We start from the raw sequence: 14,470 nt of genomic DNA on the forward strand, positions 1-14,470 counted from the left end.
AGCTCAGCAGCACGCTGAAGACCCTGGAGACCACCTGGGGCCCGCTGGCTGCAGGTACCACACACACACACACTCACACACTACACACTACACACACACACTACACACACTGTTTACACTACACACACTACACACGCACGCACGCGCGAGCGCACACATACTACACAACTGGGAGCCGCTGGCTGCTGGTACCACACACACTTTATACACTACACACACTATACACAAACACACACTACTAATACTAATTCACTAATACTAACTGTACACTACACACTATACACACACTGCTCTGTTGTGTTGTGATGCTGTGATGTTGTGGTGTGTTGTGATGTTGTGTTGTGATGTTGTGGTGTGATGCTGTGGTGTGATGCTGTGGTGTGATGCTGTGATGTTGTGATGTGATGCTGTGATGTTGTGATGTTGTGTTGTGATGCTGTGGTGTGATGCTGTGATGTTGTGTTGTGATGCTGTGATGTTGTGATGTTGTGTTGTGATGCTGTGGTGTGATGCTGTGATGTTGTGTTGTGATGCTGTGATGTTGTGATGTTGTGTTGTGATGCTGTGGTGTGATGCTGTGATGTTGTGTTGTGATGTGATGTTGTGGTGTGATGCTGTGTTGTGTTGTGTTGTGATGTTGTGGTGTGATGCTGTGATGTGATGCTGTGTTGTGATGTGCTGTGACGCTGCAGTGGGGTCATCAGAAGGCACGGCCTCCCAGTCCGCGCTCCCAGAGGCCAACATGTACGACAAGATCTACTTCGACTCTGACTCTGAGGACGAGGACACTCCCAGTAAGGACCCACACTCACCAGTATACCAGTATCCACCTGTAGTCTGTACTGGGGACACGCCCAGTAAGGACCCACACACTCACCAGTATACCAGTATACCAGTATCCACTTGTAGTCTGTACTGGGGACACTCCCAGTAAGGACCCACACACTCACCAGTATCCACTGATAAGTTCTGTTGCTGGTATTTTACCAGTAGCAGAGCTTTCCGGTAACCATAGTAACCAGCAGCGCCCACAGAGCTCTAACAGGAAGTCCCTCCCCCCCCCCCCCAGGCAGCTCCACAGGCAGGAAGCGGCGACAGCGGAGCATTCCGACCAATGAGGAGCTGTTCTACGACCCGGAGGAGGACGACCGGGACCAGGCCTGGGTGGACTCCAGACGGAGAGCGTGAGTTACACGAGTGGACCTGGACCTGGACCCTGTAGACCTGTAGACCTGGACCCTGTAGACCTGTAGACCTGGACCCTGTAGACCTGGACCTGGACCCTGTAGACCTGGACCTGGACCCTGTAGACCTGGACCTGGACCCTGTAGAGCTGGACCATGATCCAGTAGACCTGTAGAGCTGGACCATGACCCTGTAGACCTGTAGAGCTGGACCATGACCCTGTAGACCATGTCCCTGTAGACCTGGACCATGACCCTGTAGAGCTGGACCATGACCCTGTAGACCTGGACCTGGACCATGACCCTGTAGACCTGGACCTGGACCATGACCCTGTAGACCTGGACCATGACCCTGTAGACCTGGACCTGGACCATGACCCTGTAGACCTGGACCTGGACCATGACCCTGTAGACCTGGACCTGGACCATGACCCTGTAGACCTGTAGACCTGGACCATGACCCTGTAGACCTGGACCATGACCCTGTAGACCTGGACCATGTCCCTGTAGACCTGGACCATGACCCTGTAGACCTGGACCATGACCCTGTAGACCTGTAGACCATGTCCCTGTAGACCTGGACCATGACCCTGTAGACCTGTAGACCATGTCCCTGTAGACCTGGACCATGACCCTGTAGACCTGTAGACCATGTCCCTGTAGACCTGGACCATGACCCTGTAGACCTGTAGACCTGGACCATGTCCCTGTAGACCTGGACCTGGTCTACACTTGATACCAGAGCCCTGCAGGTGGCCTCTAGGATGTGTGTGACCTGGGATCCAGCCTGTACCCACCCTGTCTGTCTGTCTGTCTGTCTGTCTGTCTGTCTGTCTGTCTGTCTGTCTGTGGGTCCAGCCTGTCCTCACTGTGTGTGTGTGTGTGTGTGTCTCTCTGCAGGTACAGCAGGAGACCCGGGTCAGGGAAGTCCCGGTCCGGTCCGGGTCTTCCAGGGCTCCCCAGCAGCGACGCGGTGCTGAACTGTCCGGCCTGCATGATCACCCTGTGTCTGGACTGCCAGAGGTGAGGCCCCACCACCACACGGCCCCCCCCCTCCCCCACCACCACCACCACACCACACAAAATAAATTAAGGACAAGACAAGACAAACAGAACAAACAACAACAAATAGGGCAAACAAAAATAGACAGTATAAAATATAAATGATAAAAAAGTGTAAAGTGTAAATTGTAAATTATAAAGTATAAGTTCCAGAATTTTAAATTATAAAGTGGCTAAGTTCCAGATAATAGATTATATTAGCATAGTGGAACCAACACCATACTCCTGCATATATAAACCCATAGCATAATAACGTATATACAGAGCCTCTGACCTGCTTAGATGGCCCTTCAAACTGGTTTCTATGACCAGCTTGTTTACACGTTCATCATTACATTATTCATTATAGCACCCAGAGTACAATCATATCACATGAGGGGTACGTCAGTACCACCACGTTGGTTCTGTCCCCAGTACCACCATGTTGTTGGTTCTGTCCCCAGAGAGGTACCATGTTGGTTCTGTCCCCACTACCACCATGTTGTTGGTTCCATCCCCAGTACCACCATGTTGTTGGTTCTGTCCCCAGAGAGGTACCACGTTGGTTCTGTCCCCGGTACCACCATGTTGGTTCTGTCCCCAGTACCAGCATGTTGTTGGTTCTGTCCCTAGTACCACCATGTTGTTGGTTCCGTCCCCAGTACCACCATGTTGGTTCTGTCCCCAGTACCAGCATGTTGTTGGTTCCGTCCCCAGAGAGGTACCATGTTGTTGGTTCCGTCCCCAGAGAGGTACCATGTTGTTGGTTCCGTCCCCAGTACCACCATGTTGTTGGTTCCGTCCCCAGAGAGGTACCATGTTGTTGGTTCCGTCCCCAGTACCAGCGTGTTGTTGGTTCCGTCCCCAGTACCAGCATGTTGTTGGTTCCGTCCCCAGAGAGGTACCATGTTGTTGGTTCCGTCCCCAGAGAGGTACCATGTTGTTGGTTCCGTCCCCAGTACCAGCGTGTTGTTGGTTCCGTCCCCAGGCACGAGAAGTACCGGACCCAGTACCGGGCCATGTTCGTGATGAACTGCACGGTGAAGAGGGACCAGGTGCTGCGCTACAAGGCCCTGCAGGAGAGGAAGAGGAGGCCCAAGAGGAGGAACCGCAGGAACAAGGAGCAGGAGGTGAAGGAGGAGGAGGCGGCGCCAGGGGGAGGAGCAGCAGGCCAGGAGCTGAGAGGAGGAGGAGGAGGAGGAGGAGGAGGAGGAGGAGCACTGCAGGAGGCCCCGGCCCCGGGGCCCAGGGGGATGGCCGGGGAGGAGGTGTACCACCCCGTCCAGTGCAGCGAGTGCTCCACCGAGGTGGCAGTGGTGGACCAGGAGGACGTCTTCCACTTCTTCAACATCCTGGCCAGCCACTGCTGACACCCCCCCCCCCACCCACCGACCCCCCCCAACCGACCCCCCCCGACCCCCCCACATCTGACCCTGCCTCCTCTGAGCAAGGCATCGCCCTGCTGGCTGGGGTGGAGGTGTGTGTGTGTGTGTGTGTGTGTGTGTGTGTGTGTGTGTGTGTGTGTGTGTGTGTGTGTGTGTGTGTGTGTGTGTGTGTGTGTGTGTGTGTGTGTGTGTGTGTGTGTGTGTGTGTGTGTGTGTGTGTGTGTGTGTGTGTGTGTGTGTGTGTGTGTGTGTGTGTGTGTGTGTGGGGCCGTGAGCGGAGGGGTGATTTGGTGTCTGCGCTGCCACCTGGTGGCGGGGTCTGTGTACTGCAGGTCGCTAGCAGCGGGTCGTCAGGGCTCTGAACGTTGAGGGCAGAAAGGCCCACAGAACAGAGAGAGGGAGGGAGGAGGCCTCTTTTGGTTTTTGTCCACGGGGGCGAAATGGTTTGCTTTTGGAATTTTTGTGGACTTTTAAAACGCCATCTGGAAGGGATTTTAACTTTTTTTTTTGTATCTGATCGCCGCCTTGTTGTTTACTAAATGATCTGATATAGTGTTGTGTTGTGGTGTCGTTATTGATCATTGATTGGTTATACATATATATACGACTTAGACCAGAAACTGTTTGTTTCAAATAAACAAACTTTCCAGAACAATTCTCCTGGATGGAGGTTTTATTAGCAGTGGTATACAGTACATACTTGGCAGTTGTAGAGTAAATGTTGACCTATATATATATATATATTACATATCCTATTAATTCATCTAAAGAGAAGAAGAGATTTTAGTTATTTAGTGGTTTGGGTGTCCTTTCTTAGTTGAACATTGTGAAAACCAAGAAAATATATTTTAATTATCAACAGGGAAATTACTACATTAGAAGCAGCCCAAATATCAAGTTATTAGCCTCTTGTGTTGAAATTGTACGTTTTTAATATTACATTTTTACACTGGTTAAATAAACCAGTGAATGAATTCCCTTTTGAGCGACGAAACGCTACTTTTACTTTGAAATCTGTTTTAACTCCTGTCGTAATAAACGAGAAGAGGCAACAGGAAGTCCCTCTGATCGGTGATTGGCCGGACGGCGGTACCCATGTGACCGCGCGTCGTCCGCATCAGGGTGCATCCGGAAGAGCCGAAGGCAGACGGTTGTTAAGATGGCTTTAGGGGACTGCTGGAAGCAGCTCTCCTGGTTCTACTACCAGTACCTGCTGGTCACGGCGCTCTACATGCTGGAGCCGTGGGAGAGGACCATCTTCAGTATCCTTTTTCCGCTTCGAAACTCGTTAAGATAAGGCTACAAGCCGAGCTAATATGCTAATAACTACCGTTAGCCAGGTGAGCTAAGGCGTTAGCTTCAGCACAGGTTGTTCCTCCACAAGTTCAGACCGCAGTTTCTTCACTTGTGTGTCCTCACACTAAGACAGGAGTGAGGCTGTGTCCTGTGTCCAGCCTCACTCCTGTCTCACTAAAACAGGAGTGATAGTGTGTCCTCACACTAAGACAGGAGTGATAGTGTCACACTAAGACATGAGTGAGGCTGTGTCTCACTAAGACAGGAGTGAGGCTGTGTCTCACTAAGACAGGAGTGATAGTGTCCTCACACTAAGACAGGAGTGAGGCTGTGTCTCACTAAGTCAGGAGTGATGTGTCCTCACACTAAGACAGGAGTGAGGCTGTGTCTCACTAAGACAGGAGTGATGCTGTGTCTCACTAAGACAGGAGTGATAGTGTCTCACTAAGACAGGAGTGAGGCTGTGTCTCACTAAGACAGGAGTGATGCTGTGTCTCACTAAGACAGGAGTGATGCTGTGTCTCACTAAGACAGGAGTGAGGCTGTGTCTCACTAAGACAGGAGTGATGTGTCCTCACACTAAGACAGGAGTGATGCTGTGTCTCACTAAGACAGGAGTGATGCTGTGTGAAGTGTACTTATGGGGTTGAATTATTTCCTAGTTGTAACTTATTTACATGTGGAGTTTGAGTCCTACATGTAGATTTAGGCCTACTACATGTGGTTTTATTAGCTGTGTGTACTACTGCAGATTGTATTCATGTAGAGAATACTTGTAGAGTCAATGTTGACCCTCATATTATTATTATTATTATTATTAATTAATTGAAGAGAATTACGGTTTAAGTTCTGAAGTGGTTCAGGTGTTCTTTCTAAGGTGAACAGTGTACATACCTGTGGATGTCCTTCAGTCCTAGTACATGTAGACGTTATTCACACCAACATTGACCCCAAGCAGAACGCCATCAGTAAGTACAGAAGATCTCCAGTAGAAGGAGGTGAGGGGGATGATGAGGATGAGGATGAGGATGAGGATGAGACGCAGGGGAGGAACAAGAAGTTTGTGTGTGTGTGTGTGTGTGTTGTTGTGTGTTGTTTCCTGTGACCACGCCCCCTCCCAGACTCCCTGCTGGTGTCGGTGGCGGGCATGGCGGTCTACACGGGCTACGTCTTCATCCCCCAGCACATCATGGCCATCCTCACCTACTTCCAGCTGCTCCAGTGACCCCAATGACCCCCCCCCCCCCCCCTAAGGCGGAGCTCCACCCCCCCTCTCTCGCTCTCTCTCTCGCCGGCTCTCTCGCTCTCCCCCCTCGCTCTCCCCCCTCTCTCGACCATGGTGGTCGTCGAACGCCCTCTGGATGTCCAGCAGGTTGCCGTGGAGACGCTGCTTTGTATTTTTTCCCCTTCCTTTCTGTAACTCCCATGATCCCACTGACGGCGTGAGGCTCCGCCCCCCCCCCCCCCCCCCCGACGGAACTCTGCTCTCTGGATGGGAGGGGCCGGAGGCGGGGCCTCAGATGATTGACAGCCCCGCCCCCCCCCCCCCCCGCGGGGTTATTGTTTTATAAATGTCCACGGGCCACACGCCCGCACACTCCTGAACCCTGCTTGGTTTGGATCGAACCACTGCAGGACCCCCCCCCCCCCGCCTCCCCAGCCAATGGGTGCCCCTCCCTGTGTGTGGGGGGGGGCGGGACTTCCTGACACTTCCTGACAGTCTCAGCCGGGACATGCCTTAGAGATCCTTCTAGAGCCAGCTGGGTGTGCCTTTCAATAACCGGGTGTAGAAATTTTTTTAAGTGTTTCCTAATTGGTTTGCTCCGGACGTGTAAATCTATCACTACAAACCTTAACGACGTTAATAATAAACTGAGGTGATTTCAACTTGTAATAAAAGGGTTATTTAACTTCACTGAATTTAATTTATTTAATTTATTATTATTATTATTATTATTTATTTATTTAGCCTTCTCTTCAGCCAGAGGCTGCTGTCGTTACCGCAGAACACCACTAGAGGGCAGCAACACGCCTCTGTACTATGTACCGCTAGGGGTTAGACGGTACAGAGACAGGTCATTAAGGAGCGGGTAGGGGTTAGACGGTACAGAGACAGGTCGTTAAGGAGCAGGTAGGGGTTAGACGGTACAGAGACAGGTCGTGAAGGAGCAGGTAGGGGTTAGACGGTACAGAGACAGGTCATTAAGGAGCAGGTAGGGGTTAGACGGTACAGAGACAGGTCATTAAGGAGCAGGTAGGGGTTAGACAGTACAGAGACATGTCGTTAAGGAGCAGGTAGGGGTTAGACGGTACAGAGACAGGTCGTTAAGGAGCAGGTAGGGGTTAGACGGTACAGAGACAGGTTGTTAAGGAGCAGGTAGGCAAGGCAACTTTATTTGTATAGCACTTTTCCTACACAAGGCAGACTCAAAGTGCTTCACATATAAACATTGTCATACAATAAAAGAAAATAGATAAGTATAAAGTAAAATAGAAAATGAAGGCAAAGTTTAAAAAACATTTTAGAAAGGAAAAGTTAAAAACAAAATTTTAGAAAGTGAGAAAATAAAGGCAAAGTTAGTAATAAAATAAAAAAAATTATAAAAATAGGTTAGATTTAGCAGAAAGCTAAAGCAAACAAAAGTCTTCAGTCTTGTTTTAAAAGCTGTCAGAGTTGGGGCAAGTCTTATATCCTCAGGGAGTTCATTCCAGCTATTTGTTGCATAGTAACTAAATCCTGCATCCCCATGTTTCGTGTTGACTCTGGGGATAATTAACAGATTGGTCTCAGAGGATCTTAGTGGCCTAGAAGGCTTATGTAATGGAAGCATATCAGTTAAATATTTTGGCCCTAAACCATGTAGGGATTTATAGGTTAGAAACATGATTTTAAAATAAATTCTCTGACATACAGAGAGCCAATGTAACGATTTAAGAATTGGTGTAATATGTTCAAATTCTTTGGTCTTTGTTAGAACTCTAGCAGCAGCATTCTGAACAAGCTGTAGTTGCCTTAGAGGTTTTTTTGGGAGACCTGTAAGGAGACCATTGCAGTAATCAAGCTTGCTAGTGATGAAGGCATGTACAAGTTTTTGTAAGTCTTCGGTAGACATGAGCCCTCTAAGTCTTGCTACGTTTTTAAGGTGATAATATGCAGATTTTGTAACTGATTTGATGTAACTGTCGAAATGTAAATCTGAATCCATGACAACCCCTAGATTTCTGGCTTTGATGGAGGTTTTCAGGGACAGAGAGTGAAGGTGTTGGGTAACTTTAAGCCTTTCAGTTTTAGCACCAAATACAATTATCTCGGTTTTGTCCTCATTTAGTTGAAGGAAATTTCGGCACATCCAGTCTTTGACTTGCTCAATGCACTGGCACAACAGATCTATGGGCTGATAGTCATTTGGTGATAGCGATACATAGATTTGCGTGTCATCAGCATAGCAGTGATGGTCAATATTGTTATTTTGCATGATTTGCCCTAGTGGGAGCATGTAGATGTTGAATAGAGAGGGTCCTAAGATCGAACCTTGTGGGACTCCACATGTCACGTTTGTTGATTCGGAAACAAAGTCGCCAATGGAAACAAAGTAGTTACCTATTTTGTAGGTAGGACCTAAACCAATTTAAGACTGTGCCTGAAAGCCCCACCCAGTTTTCTAATCTGTCCAAAAGTATTGTATGGTCTACAGTGTCGAATGAAGCACTGAGGTCTAGTAGCATTAGTATTGAGATTTTGCCAGAGTCTGTTTTAAGACGGATGTCGTTTACAACTTTAATAAGGGCGGTCTCGGTGCTGTGAAGGGGTCGAAATCCGGATTGGAAGGTATTATAGCAACCAGTTGATGCCAGGAAGTCACTAAGTTGCTGGAGGACAACTTTCTCAATGATTTTACTTATGAAGGGTTGATTTGATATTGGTCTGTAGTTGTTAATAATAGAGGCATCTAGGCTCCGCATTTTTAAAAGGGGTTTGATAATTGCAGTTTTTAAGGCTTTTGGGAAATTGCCTGATTGGAGAGAGTTGTTAACTATTTGCAATATGTCTATTGCTAGGCAGTCAAAAACATTCTTAAAGAGGTTGGTAGGTAAAGTATCAAGGCAACAGGTGGATGGCTTCAGTTGTGTCACAGTTTCCACAAGAGTTTTAGAGTCTATGACATTAAAGCATGTCATTGCCATGTTACTTTTGCCTGAACAGGGTGGTAGTCCAACATTTTTGTTTAAAGTGGAGACATTGATGGCGCGTCTGATGCCTTCAATTTTATCAGTATAAAATGCTGCAAAATGTTTCTCTAGCACTTTTTAAGTCTAAATTGTAGGCACGGAGGCTCTCTTTAAGATGTCATGGTGAATATGAAGTTTTGTTTTACGCCATATGCGTTCAGCCTTCCTGCATTCTTTTTTCTGGGCTGTTACAAAAGCAGTTTTTCTCCAGGGTGCCTTTTGCTTTCCATAAATTGTTTTAACCTTATAAGGTACAATGACATCTATGACTTTCAAAATTTTCTAATTAAAGTTTTCTAAAAGATCATCAGCAGAACAGGGTTGAGAGGTGGTAGCAAGGAGATGGCCTTTTTAAAAAGTACATTAGAATGTTCATTGATATACTGTTTTTTGACAGTATTTGATTTTGTCTGTATGTCGGGAATGAAATATATATTAAAGAAAACACAGAAATGGTCAGAGAGTGAAGGATCAGTCACCGAGTTATCTGAAACATTGAGACCCTTTGTGATAACCAGGTCTAGAGTGTGCCCCTTACAATGAGTATCCTCTTTCACATGTTGAGACATTTCAAATGTGTCCAAAATGGTAAAAAGTTTTTTTGCACACTTATTAAAATCATCAGTATGAAAATTGAAGTCACCAGTTATAACTAGACAGTCAAAGTCTGTGGAGATGCTAGACATTAATTCTGTAAAGTCATCAAAGAAATTTACAGAGTATGTGGGTGGCCTGTAAATAATTAATAGGAGAACTCTGGGGGAACATTTCAATACAGCACAAAGGTATTCGAATGATAGAAAATCACCAAATAACATCTGTTTCCCCTGAAATACATTTTTAAATATAGCAGCAACCCCTCCACCTCTTTTTCCAGATCTACATACATCAAAAAAGTTATAGTTGGGAGGAGCTGTCTCTATCAGAACGGTTGCACTGTTATTTTGTTCTAGCCATGTTTCAGTTAAAAACATGAAATCCAGTTGAGAAGTGGTAATAAAATCATTAACTAAAAAAGATTTGTTATTAAGAGACCTAACATTAAGTAGACCCATCCTGATGGTGTTATTGATAGGCTTTAAGGTTGATTTTGGTTTGGAGGGAATAGGTATGAGACTTGAGAGGTTAGCAGTGCGTCTAAGTTTCCCTTTGTTTACTCTCTTAGTGATTACAGCAGGAATGCAAAAGTTGCCATGTTTTGACATAGGCAACCTCGGGTTCAGCAGATTATGCGAAACTTCCTTTGTGCTGTGTCTATGGCTGAACCCTTTTTTGTCTCAGTAATAATCAGAACTACTATCAGTATCAGTGCCCTCCTCTTGGGTGTTATCAGACTGCGGTCATGACATGAGGATGGTATCATTGACGCAGATGCAAGTTTGATGCCAACATTTCTCAGTTTCTTAAATTCATCTGGAAAATCATAAAGGGAGGAGACAGTGGAGCTGGAGTTGTCGTTGTGGCTATGGGAGAGCCACAGAGAGACTCGATGGTGTCGATGGTGTCGGGCGGGCTGTTGTCTCTCTTCAAGGTCTGTGGTCTGTCTGCTATCTGTGTGTCAGATAGTGGCACAGTAGATGTGTGGGGGAGGCTGTAGTCTCGCTTCTTCTCATGGCATGACAGGGTAGATTTGTGGGAGAGCGAGAAGAGAAGATTGTCCCCTAACAGTTTTGAGCCTGACCTGTTTGGGTGTAGGCCATCTGCTTTGAAAAGATATTTGTGCCCCCAGAACAAGTTGAAATTGTCAATAAAGCCCCTTCCTCTTTCATTGCAGACTCTTGAAAGCCATGTATTCAGTGCAAGTAGACGACTGAATCTGTTTATTCCCCTGTCAACTGCTGGTATGGGTCCACTGATGAATGACCTAATGTGTAATTTGTCCAGTGTGTCCCAATAGTTCAGTGAAATCCCTCTTCAGAAGTTCTGATTGTTTTCTTCGAATATCATTAAGTCCTGCATGCACAATAACCTGTGAGATTTTGGGGTTTCCAATATAATTGTGGTTAGTTTCTGGTTGACATCACTAACCGTCACATCTGGGAAGTAGCGTGTTTTGATCTTCTTACTGGTTATATCCTTTATGGTTGAGTCTCCTACAATCAGAGTGTCTGGTTCATCTGCTTTCTGTGAGATGGGCCCTTGTTGGCTTGAAGTGGCAGTCGCAGACGCACGCATAGACAGTGCAGAGACAGTACAGAGAAGGTGCTAATGTGTTTACTCTTACTGAGGTCTCCACCAGACCAGACACACCGGGCCACCGCCAGGGGGCAGCAGCGCACCGCCAGGGGGCGGCAGCGCGCACCGCCAGGGGGCGGCAGCAGCGCACCACCAGGGGGCAGCAGAGCACCGCCTTGAGGCGGCAGCGCACCGCTGGGGACCGGGTCGTTGTCTGAGGTGCCGTTCATTCTAGTGTAGTTGAGTCGAACAGGACGAAACCGCAATGAAGGGAAAACTGACAACTTCTGTTTTGTGCGTTTTCTTAAAAAAAAAAAAAGAATCATGGAATAAATTAGAGTAGACATTGAAGTTATGTCATTTGCCAAAGGTATATTTTGAGGCCCGTTAACTTGATATTTGAAGGTGCCATGACGTGCCACCAGGTGTGGTGTGATTAGCCGTTACAAGCCGTTTTGGAAATCTGGGGGCACGTCATGGGACCTTTAAAGCTTTTCAAAACTCAGTGGACTGAAGAAAATATATAACATTATAGGCCTAATCGATAATAATAATAATACTAACAATAATAACGTGATTTTATGAATGAATACATTAGTATTATTTGAGCGTGCCTTGCAAGGCCTGCTAAAATGATGATAATAACAACATAAAATGACCTCATATTCTCAGTAATTTGTAATGGTAGTTGAGACGTTAATTGGGTTATTTTTCCTGCCCTCTCCAGAGTGTTTTCACTAAGCAGCCGCTCTGTACACGCGTGGCCTCAAGCAGAGAAGACGACGTTCTCACGAGACGAGCACGGGAATACTTATGAGCTTCATGTATCGTTCCCCCGTCCTGTTAGAACGTTTTGAACAGAAAGTGGACGCGTGGTTTCATCATCAGGCTGATGAAACACAGGACTCGCTCTCTCCCTCTCTCTCCCGCTCTCTCTCTCTTTCCCTCTCTCTCTCTCCCTCTCTCTCTCCCGCTCTCTTTCTCGTTCTCTCTCCTCTCTCCCTCTCTCTCTCCCTCTCTCTCTCTCTCTCCCGCTCTCGCTCTCTCTCGCTCTCTCTCTCTCCCTCTCCCTCTCTCTCTCTCTCTCTCTCCCTCTCCCTCTCTCACTCTCTCTCTCTCTCTCCCTCTCTCTCTCTCTCTCTCTGTCTGTCTGTCTGTCTGTCTGAACAGCCCTGTCTGTCTGTCTGAACAGCTCTGTCTGTCTGTCTGAACAGCCCTGTCTGTCTGTCTGTCTGTCTGTCTGAACAGCCCTGTCTGTCTGAACAGCTCTGTCTGTCTGTCTGAACAGCCCTGTCTGTCTGTCTGTCTGAACAGCCCTGTCTGAACAGCTCTGTCTGTCTGTCTGAACAGCTCTGTCTGTCTGTCTGTCTGAACAGCCCTGTCTGTCTGTCTGTCTGAACAGCTCTGTCTGTCTGTCTGAACAGCTCTGTCTGTCTGTCTGTCTGAACAGCCCTGTCTGTCTGTCTGTCTGAACAGCTCTGTCTGTCTGTCTGTCTGTCTGTCTGAACAGCCCTGTCTGTCTGTCTGAACAGCTCTGTCTGTCTGTCTGTCTGAACAGCCCTGTCTGTCTGTCTGAACAGCCCTGTCTGTCTGTCTGTACAGCCCTGTATATGCTGTCTGTCTGAATCTCTCCAGGTGGTGCTGCCTTGCGTCCGCATTAGTACATTAGTATACTGAGTATGAGTGCATTAGTACATACTGAGTATGAGTACATTAGTACATACTAAGTATTAGTACATACTGACATCTGGTGGAACAGAACATCAGATGACCCAAGAAACAAGAGTCATCTTCATAGAGCATAAGGAAAGATTATGATTATAATCCTTCTAAGAGTGTAGTACCATAGTCCCAGTGTGTGTGTGTGTGTGTGTGCGCGTGCGTGCGTGCGTGTGCGCATGTGTGAGTGAAGAAAGGAAGCGGGCAGGAATAGATTGAGAGAAGTTTTATTATGAATATGGCACCTGATTGGTCAGAGCCGCGGTAGAGACAACCCTCTACGCCGCTCTGAGCCAATGAAAACCCAGGAAACGTAGAAACAAACCCTGTATTAAAATGAAGTATGTACAGTTTGTGATTTGCAGCATTGTTCTCAAATAAACCAAGAGATGCATTGAATAATAATTAGTATCATTACTATTAACAATAATAGGTCTATTATCAATAATAATAACGTTTTTATTATTTGATTAATATAAAGATAATAAAGTATTAAATGATAAAGAAAACGATTACAACCAAACGCCAGGCACTCAGTTAACTTCAGTTAGTCGTGTTTTCCCGGAGAGGAAATCAAATTAAATAAAAGTAGAAATGTGCCATAGTTTTTTCTCTTTTTGAATATTTTAATTTGTTGGTATTTAGAACACTGTTAACATTGATAACAAGACACTCCCTTCCGCCACGTCTTCATAAAACAATCTGTATCATCTTACAATAAAGAATTAAAAACACACACACAGACTTCACAGGTAAATGAAGTGATTTTTCATATTTGTAATTCTTAAACACTATGCATTATGCATTTTTGACAGCAGCTGGGATCAAGGTTTCAACTTTTTAAATCGCCAGTTTTCATTTTTAGACACAGACACAGAAGAACATTGAAACAGCGCGTGATTGGCTGTTTAATTTTCCGTTACATGTGGGTGTATTTCCTGGTCCTGCCCACCCCCCCCCCCCCCCCCCCTCCACCACTTCCTGGTTTTCAACCAATAGGGTCCGGCCTTTTCAGTCCTGTCATACCCGACGCGTCCTGTTCTACACCAGGTAGATCATCTCAGCCGGAGAACCCTCCGGACTAACGGACCGACGGACCGACGGACACATCACACCAGTCCCTTAAAACACGTCTGGAGTCGGTTCTGCGGTCTGTTCTGTAGTCGGTTCTGTGGTCTGTTCTGTGGTCTGTTCTGTGGTCTGTTCTGCGGTCGGTTCTGCGGTCGGTTCTGTAGTCGGTTCTGTGGTCTGTTCTGTAGTCGGTTCTGTCGTCCGTTCTGCAGTCGGTTCCGCGGTCGGTTCTGTAGTCTGTTGTCTGTCCTGCTGTCTGTTCTGCTGTCTGTCCTGCTGTCTGTCCTGCGGTCGGTCGGTCCGGAGGGGTTCCGAGGCGTTTGGCGTTCCCGGGGGGAACGCGGGCGCGGTGGTTCCTGATGGACGGGG

At 47.0% G+C, this 14,470-nt stretch overlaps 2 protein-coding genes across 2 annotated transcripts; both read left to right on the forward strand.

Annotated features, from left to right (window-relative positions):
• The first annotated feature begins 6 nt into the window (after positions 1 to 6).
• eapp (e2f-associated phosphoprotein) lies at positions 7 to 4,163 on the forward strand. Its single transcript, XM_084489528.1, has 5 exons — positions 7 to 54; positions 693 to 794; positions 1,070 to 1,184; positions 2,085 to 2,207; positions 3,214 to 4,163. Exons 2-5 carry the CDS (start codon positions 743 to 745, stop codon positions 3,593 to 3,595), a joined length of 672 nt encoding a protein of 223 aa, XP_084345654.1. The 5' UTR covers positions 7 to 54; positions 693 to 742; the 3' UTR covers positions 3,596 to 4,163.
• A 572-nt stretch (positions 4,164 to 4,735) lies between these two features.
• On the forward strand, positions 4,736 to 6,821 carry sptssa (serine palmitoyltransferase, small subunit A). The gene is made up of 2 exons (XM_084489527.1): positions 4,736 to 4,872; positions 6,028 to 6,821. Exons 1-2 carry the CDS (start codon positions 4,770 to 4,772, stop codon positions 6,129 to 6,131), a joined length of 207 nt encoding a protein of 68 aa, XP_084345653.1. The 5' UTR covers positions 4,736 to 4,769; the 3' UTR covers positions 6,132 to 6,821.
• Positions 6,822 to 14,470: the final 7,649 nt, after the last annotated feature.

This window comes from Micromesistius poutassou, assembly GCF_964030765.1.
Source record: "Micromesistius poutassou genome assembly, contig: SCAFFOLD_5751, whole genome shotgun sequence".
NCBI lineage: Eukaryota > Metazoa > Chordata > Actinopteri > Gadiformes > Gadidae > Micromesistius > Micromesistius poutassou.